General features: G+C 46.5%; 1 protein-coding gene across 7 annotated transcripts in view; it reads right to left on the bottom strand.

Annotated features, from left to right (window-relative positions):
* Window positions 1-19,716, bottom strand: part of TCF7L2 (transcription factor 7 like 2) — a 197,781-nt gene that overhangs the window by 24,364 nt on the left and 153,701 nt on the right. For all 7 annotated transcript variants that reach the window (XM_082673096.1, XM_082673097.1, XM_082673098.1 and 4 more), the window contains one exon: window positions 950-1,082. In XM_082673096.1, the coding sequence (XP_082529222.1) occupies window positions 950-1,082 (133 nt within the window). The remainder of the gene's footprint in view (window positions 1-949; window positions 1,083-19,716) is intronic.

The raw sequence follows: 19,716 nt of genomic DNA, 5'->3' as shown, positions 1-19,716 counted from the left end.
AGTCTACCTCAGCTCAACACCAAACAATTCCCTCCGACAAAGTGACATGGGAATAGCCATTCTGAATCCATCCTTCTAATTAGCTAGCTGGGAAGAGAAACCAACCCCAGCCAGTGCATCGCCCAGCCAGAAAGATACACCCTTGGCCTTAGCTGTTCTCCCAAGACCACCCCGCCTTGTTGTATATCTTGTTGCAGGGGAGCTATAAGTAACCTCGCCTTCTCCCTCTCTCCTCTTTAGGGAAACAGCACGTGGGATGGAAAGGAGGGACAAGTATAAAAGCTGGAGTGATGTGGCATCTTCTGCCTGAGACCCTATTGGTTGTTCCGTGATGCAATGAGGAAACCATGTTGGACTTGGGTCTTCCCATCTGCAAAACGGGCTTGATGATAAATAGCTAGGATATTTCGGGGGAGGAAGAACTCAAAGACATCAGCAAACAGAATGCAGAACCCAGTGATGTGGTCCCTCGAGGCTGTACCAAGTCATCGTCAAGTGACTATAGTTCCTTAGCCACCAAGGAAATGGGGCTTCAGGGAAACACGCTGTTGGGGCTCTTACACTCCCAAGGAGCTGAGGAGTCGTCCATGACATGCTTCCAAAACTATTACTGCCTCCGAGTCTGTTTGAGGCTCTTGGAGTTATAAAAGCCACTCCTAAGAATCACCGAGTGACTCACAGCCAGGCCCCCCACACGGCCCCTGTGGGCGTACCCGGAGCTCTAAAGAGATCCTTAGCGCTGCAGATGGACTCCTCCAAAGGGGAGGAGAGATCCACTCCCTCACCAGGCTCTGGCCTTCCTGAAGGGCTTCCTTGTCAATATCCGGGAGAGGAACAGAGCCTCTCCACCACCACTGCAGCCAGTCCCCAAGTCAACATCCCTCCCCAGCGGGTCCTCTGGTGGCCCTGAGACCAGCACACTCTCTTTGCACCCAAGCACTCGGCCTACCTGTTTTGGGGTCTACGTCAGCTGGTAAGTGTGGAGGCGGGTTTCCCGGCGTGAAGTGTTCATTGCTGTATGTGATAAGAGGCGTGAGAGGGTGGACATGGTGAGGGTGCTGCACAACCGGTACTTTGTTCGACTGTGGGGAGGGAAAGAACAGAGAAGGACACCGTCACGCCAGTTCCGACAGCCCAGGACTCCCAACCCTCAGGATGCCCTGACCACTCCCCACACCCTCCCACACCTGGACTTTGTAAGATGCAGTCAACTCCGCCCACCGCCCTGGTCCACGTACTAAAATACCAGACAGCTGTGATTCCGCTCTCTGGGTAGGTGCGCCTCAGTCTTTACCTCCCCCCTGGGCCTGGCTTCCTACTGTGTTCCTGCAGGTGGCGGGGAATCTCCTACCCCAGGGCCCACGGGGAGGGACCTTCAGGAGGCAGGCAGGCTTCACAGGGGACCGGCTAGGGAAACCCTTGGTTACAAGAAACCTGGCAGGGCCCTAATCTATCCACCACCCCAGGCTCTGAACCCCTCCTGGCCCCTTAGAACCAGTGGGCAAACTACAATTCTTTACAGACAGCCAGGACAGGATGGAAAGCCTCACTCGTGGTCTGGTTGGGAGTGTGAACTTTACCAGAAAGCTCTACACTGACAGGCGAGCACCTGCATATTTTATGCCCATACAGCAGCCCGGGTTCATCAGGAATCTCATTAGGAAGTCGCGGGGAGTGCTAACAGATTAACTGGATGATGACGAATTGGGCTAATAAAAGGTATGTACGCATTTTAGAAATGGGCAGCTCTAGAAAAAAAGGACAAGGCGTTTTAACGTCTGGGAAGAGTTGTTAGGTGGAGAGAAGGAGAAAAAAATAAAAAGAAAACCATTTTAAAGATTTTCCTAGTTGCAATGACCAGACCTTCCCAAATTATCTTATGCTCCTTCCCCCACCCCAGTCTCCACCACCCCCTCCCCGGCCCACTATGAGACGCTGTAACTCAGCCCAGCAAGATCACAAAGAAAAACTTAAGCTGAAACAAGCGAACTACTGGGCCATTTACCGAGAGTAATCCAATTGCAAAAAACCCTATTCCCAATAGAGGATTTTCACTAAAATCCTACAACAGGGACATTTAACCAGATTAGGTACCAGCAAAGATAAAGAGGCTAGTATTAGATGATGAATGGATTAGAGTCAAGTTTCATTTTAGAACGTGTCTTCATTTCCTTTTATTACTTTTAGGAAGGCACAACTTGCATTAACATCAAGGAAAAGGAATTGCATTAAAAGAAAAGAAGGAAGGTTCAAGTGCTGCCCACTAGCGCCTCTTGAGTTCAGGGACCACCAAGCAGTTAGTTCTCTATGTTTTCCTTCTTGTCCTTTTTTTTTTTAATGGGTGAAGAAAGAAGGGGTGTGATATAGTAAGAGTATTTCTTACCACAGTTAATTGTGGGGAGGACATTTTAAAAGGCGCTTCTAACTTTTTCATGGGTATGTTTGGAAAGAAAAATATGGCTTTCCTAAATGCTCCTGGAAAAAAACACAGAAAAAGAAGCCAACACGCCCAACAGCCGGGTTTAATGATTTCTATAAACAACTGGACACTTTCAGAGAAAGACGGTAGCTAGTGGCTCATGGGAGACTTGTATCGTGAGCTATCATTTTGCAATCACAACATCGAAATTAAATGCACCCAGTAACACTTCCTTCGTCAGCAGCTATGAAGGTCCGGACATGGCCCAAGTCAGCTGAGTGAAGGGCAGCCACTCCAAGGCCAGTGCCAGCATCTCCTGGTCATGCACTGAGGAGTCTTTTAGGAACCATTTCTGTTTCGGACAACTTGAAAAATAACCAACAAATAAGCTCTCACTGTGTGCTAGGGTGGAGAGGGAAAAGAGCAAGAGACGAAACCTACCAGATGGAGTGGAGACCATTAGGAGGAAAGGAAAATGATAGTTGCTGCCTTCTAGAAGTTTTCTATCTGGTTGGAAAGACACACACCCGCTGAAATGAAAGAAAGCAGACCAGGGCTTCCCTGGTGGTGCAGTGGTTAAGAATCTGCCTGCCAATGCAGGGGACATGGGTTCGAGCCCTGGTCTGGGAAGATCCCACATGCCATGGAACAACTAAGCCTGTGCGCCACAACTACTGAGCCTGCACTCTAGAGCCCACGAGCCACAACTACTGAAGCCCGCCAGCCTAGAACCTGTGCTCCGCAATAAGAGAAGCCACCGCAGTGAGAAGCCCGTGCACTGTAACGAAGACCCAAGGCAGCCAAAAATAAAATAAATAAGTTAAAAAAAAGAATCCACCTGCCAATGCAGGGGACATGGGTTCGAGCCCTGGTCCAGGAAGATCCCACATGCCGCGGAGCAACTAAGCCTGTGTGCCACAACTACTGAGCCTGCGTTCTAGAGCCCGCGAGTTGCGACTACTGAAGCCCGCGCGCCTAGAGCCCGTGCTCTGCAACAAGAAGCCACCGCAGTGAGAAGCCATGAACCGCAACAAAGAGTGGTCCCCGCTCGCCGCAACTAGAGAAAGCCCGTGTGCAATAACAAAGACCCAACGCAGCCAGAAATAAATAAATACATTTATTTTAAAAAAAGAAAAGAAAGCAGACCAGTCCCAGACAGTTTAAAATAAGTGTGGAGAAACTGTGGGACCCGTGGGAAGAACCACAGATAGCCCAAGGGAGGGAAGATCGTCACTTAGGAGTCTGAAGGACTTCCAGGGAACGAGGCCCCCACAAGCAGTGGAAGAAAGCAAGTGTATAAACCTGTGATGGGAAAAGGGCAGTGAGACTTGCATTCCCCAGCTCCGCTCGAGTCAAGCATCTCTCAGGATGCTTACCACAAACTTGGATCCCTGATACTAAGAAATCTCGCAGGAGGGACCTGATTCGGTAGGTCTGGGCTCAGGACCCAGGCATCTTGGGTCTGCCCATGGAGTACCACAGGTGTCTCTTCTGTTTAGCCATGACCCCTAGACCAGAGAACCACGAGATCACAGACAAGCACAAACGTTAAGGGACTTGAGTCCTAATCATGAAGTGTGTCCTAGTTCTGACAGAATCCATGGAAAGGGCTTAGTACAAAGCCTGCCACGTGGTAAGCGCAGGAATGGTGGCTTATTATTATTGTGATTTTTGTTGTTCGGGAGAAGCTGCCCGATGGCACGGTTCTGTCTGCGGTTCAGAAGTGCATATCCCATGGCTGTCTTCCAAGCAGGAAATGCTGGGGAGACCCTCTTTCTCTACCTGTCCACTGAAGGACGAAGATAGCATTTGGGCAACAGTGAAGTTCACATGTATGTGAGAAAAATGCTCCCTCTTCCTGTTAGATACACGTATAAAGGGGATTCTAACAAAAGTCGGACACCTGTTCTGGCTGCCATCACTCTCGTATCATTTTGCACATCTCAGCCTACTAGCCAATTAGTCTCTTCCGGTTCAGTCAGAACTCTGTAGCATGGGGAGGGGTGGTCAGAGGAGGGCGAAGGGATCTGAAGTTTTAACTGCTGCCTGGCTTTGGGATGGGGGGATGCAGGTCCCACTGGGACATGGAACTCTTCTGATGTGACTGCATGACAGGCAAGTTCCTAGAAACAATACAATCACACGGCTCTCCGGGCTGGCTGGTTCCTAAGCAAGTGCAGTCATACGTGTAGAAACCAGGGTCTAATTGCCACTCCCACTGAACCTGCCTGTACCTGGACTGCTTGTACGATGGGAGGACGTCCTTCTAGAAAATGCCCATGTCTCTCCAGCCTCAGATCCCCACAGTCCTTTCTGTCTGCACCATATTATGTCCACCGCTGGGGTCGCAATAACCTTTCTCGGTGCTACCATAGCTAAGTCCCTGAAGGACAAAGACGATGTGTTGCAGACCTTTGTGTCCCCTGTAATGCCCAGCCTGTGGGAGTAGGGAGCACACTCTCATAAACTGCATAAGAACCACCAAACTGCAACAGTAAGCATCAGAAGAAGAGAAGGACAGACAGAGCCAGCCTCACAGATTCATTTCAGCAAATGTCGCTGCTCTTAAATGGCATCTACTCAGAATCACAGAGTAGAGCTGGGGAGGTAGAGAGCACTTCAGAAACCATTCAGTCCAATACCTTATTACAACAGCGTCTTTAAAAAATGGTTTTAGAGCCCACTGGCTTGCACACGGTGACCAAGAGTGAAGTCTGAGAATTCCAGGAAGACTAGGGTTTAAATCCTACTTCAATCCAGCTGTGTAACCTCTCACAGGCCTTCGTTTCTGTGTAAACTCCGGATGAGAACTGTGTCTACCGAACAGGGTTGTTGTGAAAATTAAAAGAGATCATGCCTGTAAAGTGCGTATTAGCACAGTGCCTGGCACGTCCACACATGCCGTGCAAAGAAGCTTTGAAAACTACAGTCCAATGAATACTAACAACGAGGGACCAGTGAAGGTGACGTCTGCTACCCCTCCGGTCTCTTGTCATTAAAGTCACAGGGGGCAACGCAGTCACACACCGCACTCCTTACTGCAAAGGCAAAGATGTGCACGGCGGGGCAAGAGTACACGGACGTCCTGCAGCCACCCTCCCTCAGGTGCACGCCCTGCTTAAAAATGCCATGTTTGGTCCATAAATATATTTTATTATGTCTTTTGAGAAAAGCCATCACTTTATTATGCTAATAAATAACACTGCCACAGAAGAGTTGAAGGTTAAACGAGAATAGCCGATGACAACCAAGGTCCTTCCAGAATCAGGGGGAGGGCCTCGAAGTAGGAGCTGATATAAACGAAACACGGAACCACCACCCAACTAGGAAATGTCCCTTAGACTTTCCCCTTCGCTACGAACAGCTCCCACTTCTTTAAAGAGGTCTTTAAGGATTGTGTTCAAAACTGTACAAACCTAAGAAAATTCAGATGTGAAAAGTACCTTTTGTGAGGGACATGGAAAACCTTCCAGAAATGCATCCAGGAATCTAAATTAAAGCTACAATGTCTGCTGGGAGTGTCGGTGGGGTAAACAGGCTGAAATATGTACCTCCTCCCTCTTTTATCTTTCTACGGAGTCCAGTGTTCAAGGCAAACAACTGTAACATAAAACTAGGTGCCTCTTAGGCAAGCGCTTTATCTAAATATTAAATATGTCTTCAAAACTACCCAGGGGTGCGAAATCATTACCTCCAGGGACAGCTAACTAAAGTTCAAGGTTGTGAGAGTGGCAATCATGGGAGGCTGCATGGAGAGCTTAAGCTGCTGCCAGTTAAGCCTGAAAGAATATGACGAGCACTGGGAATCTCTGAGCCACAAAAAACAGCAAACGTTCCTAAAATATTCCACACAAGGTCAGGGAGTTAGGCCATAGTCGCCCATACACACCAGCACTACCGGCGCCTGAAACGCACCCAGAGCGCCACTCAGGACCCCTTGCCTAGACAGTCCTCTGACTGAGACCTCTCTGGCTCACACCAGCGCAGCTCACAGCTGCCAATCTAATGGAGCCTGTGTTGAGTGGGACAGACTTTATTCAGTCCTCACAAAGAAACCTATGAAGTAGTTGCATTTGTTATTAGCTCACCCAGCAGGTGAGGAAACCTGTCCCAGGTCACAGGCTTTGCGAGCTCACCTGTCCGACTCTACCTCCTGCTGCTGTGTCTGCGGAGACGAGCCCTGGGACGGGGTTCACTGCCGGGTGGGGTAGTGAGCTGCACCCAGGAAGCCCAGCCTGGGCCAGCCTTCCCAGCTGGACATAGATGCTTCAGGCCTCATAAGGGGATCTGTCCCCCGTACTCCCCACCTGCCAGTCTCTGGAACCTAGACCAGTTCAGCACACAGTGCTCCTGCCATCCCCCAATTAGGAGTAGCTCAGGGCTCCCCGCCTCAGCCAGGCACACCCCTGCTATGGAGCACAAGGCATCTTTAGCAGGGATTTTTACACCATGTGGCGGATTATGGAGGGAGGGGTGTAGAACAGTTAGTGGCATGTTTCTGCTTCTCAAATACAGACACAAGCGATATCAGGGCCCAGCAGGATTCTGGTGACAGATGTGGTCAGTTCTGGCAGCAAAGAAAAAGTCCGCTAAAAGCCCGAACTTATTAAATGAAGGAAACACCATCTATTTAAAAGGAACCAAAATCCTCATCTGACTTTAAATTATTGAGGCTTTATGTTTTCTACCTGGAGGAATGGCTGTTACTCATTTCTCCCCGGTTCTGCTCATCAAGCCCTATGGGTTTTGAGCACTGAATAGTGAAATCAGAAAGAAAAGGTCCTTTAACAGCCCTCAAAGCACACAAAGGCTTTCCATCCAAAGTATTCATCCTACTGCAGTGGGAGGAGCGGGGAGGGGGCACCCCCTGTGGCTGACCTTTGACCCCTCAAGAACCCTTAAGTCCGGTGTTCTGGCCGTGCCACCCTCATCGCCGAGCGCCCACACACCCGTCCGCCAAATGCTGCTCTCGATCGGGAACCCGGCAAGTGAAAGAGTGATTCAGGCCCTTCTACATCCCCCTGCCGGCCCTCTTCTCACCCCAACCCCTCCACCTTCTCTAACTGTGGGGAACCCAAAGGGAATGAAAGCTCGCCGTTCACCCCGCAACCTATTAATCAACAGACGTTGAAAACAAATAGAGCCATTGCTAGCCCTGGCCTCTCGGGTGGCCGGCCCTCCTCTTCAATACTCCCCTATGGCTCTCCCTTTCTGAAGAAGAAAAATGGGGCCAGAAAGCGCCTTTACGGGGCCAGCACAATAAAACAAAAGCAGCACAGAGGAGCATTTGTCAGCCTTCTCCCCTCCCCAGGGTGGATATGAAGGGTCTCCAGAGTCTCAGATGACCGGCCCTCCCGGGGTCTGAAATCAGCATCAGGAAGGGACACTGTTCACTCGAGGTTTACACTGAAAAATGGGTTTATGGCTCATCTCTGCACTTTTTTACAGATGCCACTTACTATGGCTGCACCAAGGTCAATGGCGACTAGCGAAACGTTAATAGACGCTGCTAGTCACTGGAGTCATGGAGCGCAGATGAGAAGGAGGGGCTGGGATGAGGAGAGGCTGTTTCTTCCTCATCAACGACCCCTTGTTGACTCAACTAGTCCTATTTTTTTGGGCTATGAACCAGAGAGGAAGGGTCAGCGATGGTAACCTTCCTGCCTCAACAACCCACTGACTGCATCAACAAAGGAGCAGCCACTTCCGTTACTGGGATGATGACGTCAGGGAGGAGCCTGTATCCAGGCCGGTGCGCACAGCCTCACTTATCTGCTGAGCATCTCGCTACTGTGTCCTGTAAACCTCCTGCATGCACGGAGGGGAAGGGTGGCGGGCGGACATCCACCACGGCCTGAAGGGCTGCTCTCCACCCTTTACTCTGCCCCTCTCCCCTCACAGCTGTCCGAAGCCCAGCCAGCGAGGACCCACCTAGTGCCGGGGCCGTTCATGGTTGGGCCCTGCTCCACTCTAAGGCCCTGCCCCCAGCTAAGGCGGCACTGTTTCCCTGGGCAAGACTTCTACTGATGGCTACAGCACTGCCTGTTGGAAATAGTAAATAACACCGAGAAAGTTTTGCTTGAAGAAATGAGGTGGTTAAGAGAAAGGAGGTCTACCTATGAGATGCAAAAAAGAAACACCCATTCTGCAACTATAGCCTGTATCACCCTGCATCACCCAGCCTGCATCACCTGGCCTGAATCCTGTGCGCGTAAGGCTGCAAAGTTATAGCTTCTGCAACCACCAGAGCCTGCCACTCAGGGTGCTGCTTAGTTGTTTTGTGAATTATCGATGGCTGACTTCTTCTCCCTCCCCGCCGCAACCCTTCTTTCTCTGGAATCAAATCCATTTAGACAGCAAGAAGAGGGAGAGAGAAGATTCTCCCATCCGTCTATGAAATTCTGCCGACTCACAGTTCCTCCTGTACTCACACAGGCATTAAAATTCCTCGTGCAGGGAAATGACTGAACAGGGCAGGCAGGGAGAGAATAAACGTGCAGCCAATTTTCATCCACATTCTCATACACACATGCATATACATAGAACTAACACAAACCATCCTAAGCTCTTGGCCTTTTTCGGGGCGTTTTTGGGTTTTTTTTTTTCTTTGTCTATTTGTTTGTTTTGCCCCTTCTATACTATAACAACCCGGCGGGTAACACACCAAACAGATTGCCAAGCATAAAGGGTCTAAGGGGCCAAATGCAGCATTTCTTAACGACCTTTTCTCAATCTCCCAAAAGGAGGAGGGGAGGGTGGGGGTGGGGGGCTGGAGGTGTTAGGGTGGGGAGTGGACGCACGAAGGGGAACATTGAAACCTTGAAAATAAAGATGTGCTCCGGCCGCCTGGCTTTGTGAACGTCGCAGCCAAGGCCCAACCCAGCAGAGCTGTGCTTTCACAGGCTCTTGAACAATTACTTCCAGTTAAGTTCATTAAATATAATTCATTTCCACTCATTCTCATTTATTTTCCAATAAAAAGAAGGCATCCCATCGTGCTTCCCCCAACTAACCTTTAAAGCACTTGCGAGCTTAAGTCTTGGCCCGCCCAGTCCAGGCTCGCCCCTGACCAGTGAGTTCCCAGGGTTTTCTTCCTGCCTGCCACAGGATCCCGGGGTGGGGGGGTACAGCAGCACAAGGGGGCCCTCTGACCATCTTAATCCTCCACCAGGTCTCAGAAATGAGGACCAGCCGCTCCACCCTGAAGTAATTCCCCAGGAAAGGCAACCTCCACCCTCCCGCAAGATATTTTTCTACTACTTGGGCATTAAATGATTAGCGCTAGCATAATCAATCTTGTTAAGTGTCCGAGTTTGCAGGGAATGTTTGGGACTTGGGTAAGAGAGTACAGCTGTTTCTAGGAGAGCCGATTTTCAAAACAGAGCCAGGAATAAAACTAACCTATTCCAAATGAAGAAATCCAAAAGCTCAAATTTAAAACAACTTTTAAAAAAATAATGATTTCCAGACCATCTCCCCCCGCAAACACAACAACCCCAAATCTAGGGATTCCTAAATAAGATGGAAAGGAAATCACCAATTTTGATTTAGAATAAGTTTTAAGTACATAATGGTTATTACATCCTGGGGATTTCAAGAAAGAAGCAGTGAACAAAATCTGATACCACCTTTCTAATTTATTTATAATGAACAGCTGTATAAAAATGTCTTTCGTATTTCTTAAACACCCTGTGCCTAACTTTCCAATCTAGACGGTATTTGAAAACCATGCCTGTTACATGAGTCTGATAAGTTTCCTTCAGAGAGCAGGTAGATTTCTCTCTAGTAACAAACAGGTGAACCGAGAGGAGGGATGGACATTTTCACGGGACCCACGGATACATATGGCCAAACCTCGGATTTGGCAGGAATTCAGCAAAGAGAGACTAAAGAGAAGACGAAAGCAAAGGCAAAGCTGCATCCTTCTGCTCTATTTTGCCCCGTTAGTGTCCCAAACGTGGGCATTCTTTAACAGACATCTATAGCCTCCATAAACGATACATGTAAAAGGACACGGAAATTCAGTGTGGTAAGGAGGACACAGCACCGCTACCCCCTCTGAGTGCAGCTGTCCAAAGTTTAAGGTAACATGGGAATGACCCAAGCAAAGTTCACTTAAAAAAAAAAAAAAGCCTTCGAATGTGTGCAGAAGTATGTAATCTGAAGGGCATGTCAGGATTTCATCACATTCCAAAATATTGCAGAAGGAAAGAATTCCATGACATAGCTCAACCAGGCCTCCACCATCCCCAAACCACAAAGGGGAGGTTTCCCTAAAAATACAAGGTTGCAGGCTCTGTTGCTTCCAGAAAACACGGAGGCAGCAGCCTGTTGTGACAATACAAAGATCATAATATCTGTATCATCAGAGTCGGGAATTTACCCTTTCAAAGGAACTCCCTTCCCATAAGCCATAAAGAATGGAGGTTTCCCCATCCCCAAAGCAGCAGGACCGCTATGAAGTAACCCAAGTAATTTGAGTAAACAAAGGTCTGGAACCTTTCAGGAATCTGGAAACGGGAGGCTGTGCTGGGTGGGAAATTTGTGGCAACACAATTTGTACACTTGCAGTGCCAGCCTGCACTCTCTTCGCCACAATTCTTGACAGTTTACACAATTGTACATTGAACTAGAAAGTTGCACAGAACCAGAAAGGAAAACCAAGACATACATCTGTCATTCCTTCACGCTCAACCAGAGAGCTATCTACCACCTTGATAGTTCAACACGACATGTAGGATTTTAATTCATGATTTTGAAAACACAAGGACTCTTACAGTGTGTAGTATATTTCATTCCTTCTTCCCCCAAATATGGGATCTAAGAGCTGACTGACCACTGCAAATGTTTCCGTTTGGCCATTTAACAACAATAAAATAATAACGAAAGCAATAATAAAGACAATTAAGGAATCGCCTCCGAATTCAAGAGAATGCTCTTAACAGCTCGTGGCAAAGGATTTGACCCGAGAGTTGAACAGAGTATCAAGTATTCTAAGCCCCAAATTGGTATTGCAAAAGGGCCTTCTTCCTAATCATTAACAGCACAATAGGCTGTCATCAGTCTCTTGCTCAGGTTTCCAAAACACATTTTATATTAAGTTTACAAAATACAAACACCGCAAGCAAGACTGGAGCCCTAAAAGGCCAGCAGCATCTAAATTTGGAGATTGAAAATAAATACAACCAAAGACATAGCAACACAAAGTTAGCATTAAATATGAAACCACAATACACGGTTTACATAAGCCCTGCTACTGGAAAAGCCTTATAGCTCAAAAATGTCTCAAGCTTCCAAAGTATGCTCCTCTATGAGGGCATGTCATTCTTCCTTCTCTTTCTTCCAGTGGAGCCCACCCTGGTGGGTGAAGTGGAAAAAAATTATTTGTTAGAAGAAATCCCAAATCCCACCGCCCTTTTCCAGATTCCAGCTCGCCTGCACTTGGGGAGCCAGGTCTGCATCGCTATAGAACCGTAAGGATTGTGATGAAAGTCAAGCTTTCTCTCCTCCCCATCTTTTTTTTTTCTTTAACCCTTTCCCCCTCCCCCAAAAACCACTATGAAAAGTACACAGTGAAAGAGCACAGCTTGAGATGACCATTTATTCTTGTCTTGTTTTTCCTTCCCACCGTCTGAATTTTTTTAAAAAAAAAGCACAAAGGTTTAATGGTCAAGACCATAAGCAAGGACACGAACACACACACACATACACACACACACACACACACACACACACACACACACACACACACCCCTCACTACTCACCCAGCAATTCAAATTGAGGTGCCAACTGCCCAACTGGTGGAAGAGAGTGAGCCCAGAGGCCACCGTGCCTCCCTTCCCACTCAAATCTTCCATTCCCACTAAGATGGTATCCCTAGGGTACATGATAGCTTTGGTTTTCTTTCTCTCCACCTCAAAAAAAACTTTCTCTGTACCTTCAAGATGGGACTGGGCCAGCTTTTTTTCTCCTCCCTTATTGCTTTTCTCACTTTTCTTCTTCCTCCCAGCTTCCCCTCCCTTTATTCCTTTCACTTAAAGAGCTGAAAAAAAGCATCTTAAAAGATGGAGATGGCTCCCAATTTCTGCCCTGGGGTACTCAGAACGATCACAATGCCTGCAGTTATTTTGTTGATTCTTCCCTTTCCACACACATGCCTCAGAAACCAAAAACAAAATAAAACAAAAGAAACCAAATAATCTAGTTTCACTGGTTGCAGATTAAATTTTTAAAAGTTAATGAAAAGAAATTGCTCCTAGTTTCTACTCTGTACCACTAGGAAATCCGTGAAGGAAGGGGGAAGGCCCATCTTCCCCAGCCAGCTCAGGGCACTAAGCAGACTTCCCCTCCCTCACCGGTTACCTTGGGCAGCAGGGACAGAGCTACCGCTAAGAGTAGCTAAGAAATTACGGTCAGCCGTGAGGGAAAATGATCAACCGAATGCAGTAGGCAGACACTTTATCTGCAAGATTGTCAAATCCCTCAAAACAAATTTCTTAGGGAGAGGGCTGCCATGGGAGAGGGGGAGGGAGGGGGAAAGTTTATTTTCCTGTCACAGTGACACGGGAGTGACACTTGGTAGGGCCTTGCCAGCCACGCGTACACACCCCTCTTTTCCTTCCAGAGTAAGACTGTGCCTGAAAGATTTTCAACTGACCTCTCTGGAAGCAGAAGAACGGAAGCTTCCTGTGTTCACTGGCATTCCAGTAGTCTGAAGGCTGACTCGCTTTTTTGATTGTGAGTTTTGTGAGCTTCCCCAGAATGAGACGGGGGGAGAGAGACAGAGGGAGAGGGAGGGGGAGGGAGAGGGAGAGGGAGAGAGGAGAGAGGAGAGGAGGAGAAAGGAGAAAGGAGAAAAGAGAAAAGGCAATCCCTGAGTCCCACCAACCCGACTTACTTTTCCGGGGTCTCTCCTAGGTTCCAGGGCCGGGTACATGTGTGTGGGTTTAACTTAATTGGAGTTGAGAGACTCAGACATCATAGGCCTGAAATCGTCCTCTTTTCCATGAAGGAGGGGAGTGTGGGAGGGTGTCTGCTCCAGGAGGGGGTTAACAACACAAGAAAGTTGCAGAGGACAGAAGTCGCCCAGAAGACCTTTCAGGTCCTTTCCCACCCCAAGTGTTAATTAAATCATTTCGCCCTCTTCAAAAGCAAACACACAACTCTGATTTGCATGCAGGTAAGAAAACACCCCTACTGCCACATGGGATCCCGGCCCTGTCTTGCTTGAAGCAAGACTGGTGGCAAAGATTCGGTTTCTTCTGGTGCGAGACACCTAATGTACAGGAGATGTTTTTAATTTACCGACTCGACTGCCCAGCTGTTTATCTGCAAACCCACAGGGCTGTTTTCATGATGTTGGTCTTTAAGCAATCTGTTAATACACCAGACAAGTTAATAACCCTCGAGCCAGGGCCCCACCCACCATACCCCCTTCCACAAAAAAACACAAGGGCTGGAAGGGCTTCAAGATAACAAAAAAGTGAGGCTTCTTAATTTTCTTCCTCTTCTCTTTTAAAATACTGCTCCGTGGCCCCTCTTTCTGGACTCATCTGGCCTTCCTGTGTAAGTGTCAGGCAGCAAGCTTTAAGGAAGGCCCTTAATACCAAAACAAAACCCTGCCATTTCCCTTTACATGGAGGTAACAAAAGCAATGAGGCTCCAGTTTGACAAGTAAAAAGCCCCAACACAGCCCCCTAATTGCCTTCCCTCCCTCTATTCACGTGGACCACCACACTGGGGCAGCTGCCTTTGTCACACATGCAATTTCTTAAGTAAACTGCCAGTTCCTTCCCCGCTGACGGACAGCTCCCAATCATTCAGCAACAATAACTCATAAAGTGCAGCCAACAGGATGGGCAACTTTGACTAGAAATTTATATTCTGGCTTTCTCAAAAGACAAGGAAAATGGAAACAGCAAGACGAGCCAACACATTCCAGACAGACCTCCTCCTCCGCAGCCACCTCCTCCTTAAAAAGGACAGGGAAATCTTGTGAATTTCTTCAAACTAAGTCCTCCTAAGAAACTATTCCCAGATATCTGCTGCCCCACTGCTCTGTTCCGAGGCGGTTCCCAAGGTGCCCCGTTGTCAGCAGTACACCCACGTTTAGAACATTTCCATTAAAAACACCCCACAAGGTGATCGAAAGCTGCAAAGTTCTGTGGGATTATTTTTAAAAAAGACCTCCTCAAACCAAAACCAAAACAAAAAAAGCCAAAAAAAAAAAAAAAAAAACCCAGGAGACCTTCCTTTCAACATGAAATTCACCATCATGCAGAGGAGAAATACAGTAAGACAACGGGAGGGGCTGCCAATTTACACCCCACCGCCCTCATCCACATCTTCAACAAAGTTCTGTTTTTGTTGTTTTAAATAAAGAAGTTTGAGATGGAGGTGAGAGGAAATGGGTCTTGGAAGAAAATATATAAAAAGTACAAAAATGCGGATCCTTCAGGAAAATATTTGGGGAGAGCCAGAGAGGAGGGGAGCCAGGAGGGTGGCGCGTTTAAGAGGATTTAACTTGCTGGGGCGAAAAGAAACAACGGCCCCCCTCCCAAATATTCCCGTCCGAGTTAAACAATAATCATAAAGCATGTTTTTATAGTCGCGGGCTAGAAGTTCAGAATGAAAAAGTCATGTCATTTTCTTCTTTTCGTTGTGTGTGTTTTTTTAAGAGGAGTTAAAAAAAAATTACTAAAAAGACCAACTCCATCGGGCACCTTACCAGTCAAGGGACATCAATCTTAAAGTTACTGCAAAGTGACAGCGAACCCTGCGGAGGCTGAGAGCAGGAGCCTGCAACGGCCTTGGACAAGCCGGGACGCGGCAGGGCAGGCGCGGGGACGCAGCGGGCCGGCCTCCGCGCCCCGCGCGCCCGCCCGCCTGTCCGCCTGCGCGCGCGCGGGGCCGCTTACCATCTAGAGCGGGTTGCGGGGCTCTCCTTCCCGCCGCCGGCTCGCGGGCATGCTGCCGCGCGCCCCGATGGCCGCCCAGGGCCCGCGCCGGCCGCAGGCTCCACTGGAGGGCAGCACCCGCCCTGCAGCCGCGCGGCGCACCCGCGGCACAGGGGAGCAGCTCACACCAGCAGCGCCGCCAGACAGGATGCTCAAGCACAGTTCCATTCACAGAATTACCTCGCTTGATAGGGACGGGCACAGTAACTGGGATCTCCCCCGATTCCACAACAATCCACCCCCCCAAAAAAGGGAGGAGTGTTTAACAAAAAAAAAAAAAAAAGAAAGAAAGAAAAAGAAAAGGCAGGGCTTTCTTACTCCTTTTTTTTTTTTTCTTCCCCCAACCCGGCATTCAATCAAAAGAACAAAGCCTGATATTTTGTTTGCCGACTTGGCAAACATAAAGGCAATTTCAATAGTCCAAAGAAGTTCACCTAAGTTGGCGAAAGTAATGCTTTGCAGTTCTCCAGTGAAATTAAGCTTTAATAGCTATCTGATGCCATTCAGAGAAGGAAAGGGGGGAGGGGGGGAGCCAGCAGAATTTAGATAAAGTTAGAGGACCACTTCACTCCTAAGTTTTGTGCCCGCTGAAAGTACCCTCAAAATTCTTGACAGCATCCAGAGCTTAATTATCTTGCTGAATTCTTTTTTTTTTCCTTTGGTGGGGGGGGGGAGTATACAAAAGTCAAAATAGACCATTAAAAACACCAATATGTAAAAGAATTCAGAACAATTTACTGTATAACATTTTCCATGACTAACTTAAAAAAAAAAAACCTACCGAAAACTTGTGGATATGTTCCTTTAAAGCAAATGGTCCTAACACATATTAAACCACCGCTGCGCATCTTCTAAGCATCGTAGGAAAAAATGACTATTGATCTTCAAATAGCGATAATTGAAAAGATCAAAAAGATTAAACAAAATCAAGAATGTGCTGACTTACCATGCTATGCTTTTTTGTTGCAACTTTGTAGAAATTTCACTCAAAGAAACTGCATCAGAGGTGTCAAATTTTTTAGCGGACTGTGATCGTATTATTTCCGCAGCCCTGCCTTCCAATGCTTCAGAACTTTTTTCCCTTTCTCTTTTTTGTTTGTGGTACCTAGCTTTTTGCTATAGACTTTAAAAGCCTTCAGCTCAGCAAACCAGCACAAATTATCTTGCCACCTTGCGCAGCTCTGATGCTTTGGCCGCTAACTTTGGAAGACCCTTTACTACTGCATCAAAATTAGCATTGTCAAAGCAGTTAATGAATATTAATATTGTATTTGTCATTGGAGCCGGCCCGTTGCTGAACTCCGAGTCATCCATCAGGGACAAGATTAAGAACACAATTATTTCTGACTGACAGGGACCAAATCTGCTAGAATTTTTTTTTTAACAATTCGGGGGGAAAAAAACCCACAATATCATCATCTTAAGGTGTCTCCCAAGAGACTGGGAACCAGATTAATACGCTTTTAATGAAGTAGAGATCATTATGTATGAAGGGGAAAAAAAAAAAGATGTACTATTCAAGCTATTTAGTTATGGTGGTGGCTAGAAATTTAAAAAAAAAATGCAGATGGCATATCTTTTTCGACAGCTGTCCAGATTTTATTCATACTGTTCTAAACAAAAAGACGATTTTTTTTTCCTGAAATCTTTTCCTTTTTAAAAAAAAGAACAGAGAATGAGCGATTCGTCCCATCTGGGATAATTTTCCATGTCTTCACTTTTACTGTAGCAGCTCAGGAAAGACAGCACGGTAAATAATTCCTACACAAATCTGACAAGAAACACCTTCATCAGCTCAGCTCCTTCCACCTCTATTCCCCAGATTCCAAGCACTGTCTCTCTCACTTTATTCAGGAGGAACCATTGCATTTACAGAAACTCTTAAGTTCCCTTTAACAGTGACAATCTTTCTGTAATAAACACACAGAAAACAACACAACTCAACGAAAGCCCACTCAACACACACTGCAGATCCCGAAACGCCACCACAGAGAGAGAGTATCCAGGTACCCTCCTGGCGAGCCAAGACTGTCTAACTGATGGTACCGCAAACTTGCAATGGAAGTTTTCTCAGAAATTAAACTAACCGAAGCTTAATGACCTGAGCCATCAGCCCAGTAGCAGAAAATGTCTTACAAGATTATTAAAACGCAGAACCTTCTCTAGAAGACAGGCAAAAGACTAATTAAAAGGAATTAAGTTTAAAAACTTGCAGCTTACCTGGCATAACCAACTTATTTGAATTCACCAAAATCATTTCAACATCTATACGTCACGCAAAGTTATATCACATATAACTATACTGTACATATATACACACACAGATATGTATGGCGATTTCGTAGACGTTTTAGGAATAGCGCGCTTCCCTGGCTTGCTCCATATAAATTGTCTTCGAGATGATATTTCCACCCCCCTCTTCGTATTTTAAATGTGGTAAAAAGGGGAGAACTAAAAGGGATAAAATGACAGATGTGATGGTTAATCTACCCAATGAATCGTGGGGGTCTAGGTAAAGCCGCAATGGCCACTGAGCTAATCTACAACACCCACTGACCACCCCACTGGCCTTCTAATACCATTATCAACCCTTAGATGAACATTCTAAATTAGAGTTTTGTTCGAAAAGGGTGTGAATCTGACCTTCGATGCTGGGAAGCCGGTGCTGTACATACAGATGGGGAAGTTCTTATAAAAAAAAAAATTTTTTTTAAGGTTTCTACTTTCTCGCGATTTGCATCTTTGAACTCTGTATCTTTACACCCTCCCCTTGGCACAAAGAAAAAAAAACCTCTCCCCAAATCCCCTCCTGCAATAGCCACTGATGTCATCTCTACCACACACCCCACAATGTTTATGCTTATCCTTTAAGAAGACCCTAAACCAAACCATTGAAAACAAAGAAAAATCCCAAACATATATAAAAACATTCGCCCTTGACCCAACTTTTATTCTCTCTCTCAATTTTCCAGTGCCTTTACCTACTGGTTTACTTCATGTCCAACAAACTTATCATAAAAAATGTATCATATCATAAAAACGAGGGAATATATCATAAAAAATGTATCATATCATAAAAATGAGGAGACTTGATTGACACCCATGTAAGGGAACGGAGATAGGGTTCAATAAACAATCCCATTTGTTTGCACACACATCGAGTTATGCTACAAAGAAGGAAAAACTTGGGGCTAAGACTTCTCCTGAAGAGCTCCTTTTTTTTTTTTTAAAGTGGATCAAAATGGACTTGTGTCAAATTATTACTGCCTAGGTATTATTCACTTCAGGAGATATTCCCAATGCCACTTAAAAAAAAATCAGCATAACCCGCTATGATGCAAGCATACTTTCAAAGCTCCCTTTAAAAACCAGAAACAGATTTTGTGCCTTTTCCCCCCACACAACACCCCTTGAAAACCTACAGTGGTCCTTATGCAAAGCTCCCCTTTTATTTTAGAAAGGTAGGGGTGTGTGTGTGTGTGTGTGTGTGTGTGTGTGTGTGTGTGTGTGTGCGTGCGCGCGTTTCCACGGTCACATGTTTATCTCTACCAAATGGACATTGTGTACACACAGGTACATGTGTATCCAAGTAAAGATTTTTCAAGCGTGAACTAGCTTCCAGATAACCTGAGATGTCTAAATTAAGGACCCCTTGCTTTATCAATTCACGGCTTCCCCATTCCTGGCCAGAGCCTGTCTTTTCAGGGTCAGGGATAGATCGGTAATCTGCATCTTTGCGCGCTCTGTACTGGAGTTGTTAATAGGCAGCTTTCTCTGCCTCTCTCTCGGCTTCCCCAGCACGACCGCATCAGCACTAGTATCAAATTAACTCTCCGACTTTGAAACTTATTGATCTGCTATTAAGACACCAGTGAACTTGATGAAATGAGTGCTGTAGGTGCAGTCAGGACTTCAAAGTCTAGCACAGCCACATAAAGCAAGCGCCTTTGATCCTAACTCCGATCTACTGAGGGTTTAAAGCCCAGCTCTCCCTAAGCTGCCCTTCACTCTCGTCATGTCTGATGTCTTACCAACTAGTGACTTGATAATGTTAATAATGCAAATTTTACAAATGATTTTTACAATGGCAAAATTAATTATATGAATGGATGCTTCTTTCAATAGGGGTTTCTGTACTTCTCTCCCTTGTAACATAACAACTGGAGCAGTTGGGATGGCTAAGAAGGGGTTCGGGGGCCCCAGGCAATTGCAGACAACGTTTTACTGCCTTCTTTCACCTTCCCAATTTGTACTTAAAACCAAAATAATTAAAACTAAAAATTCCATTCATAATCTTAGTAACTTGTATTCTGTAATTCTCATTTACTAGTAAATATCTA

Source organism: Grampus griseus (assembly GCF_964374135.1).
Source record: "Grampus griseus genome assembly, chromosome: 16".
Lineage (NCBI taxonomy): Eukaryota > Metazoa > Chordata > Mammalia > Artiodactyla > Delphinidae > Grampus > Grampus griseus.
This window is presented reverse-complemented; position numbering and strand designations above follow the sequence as displayed.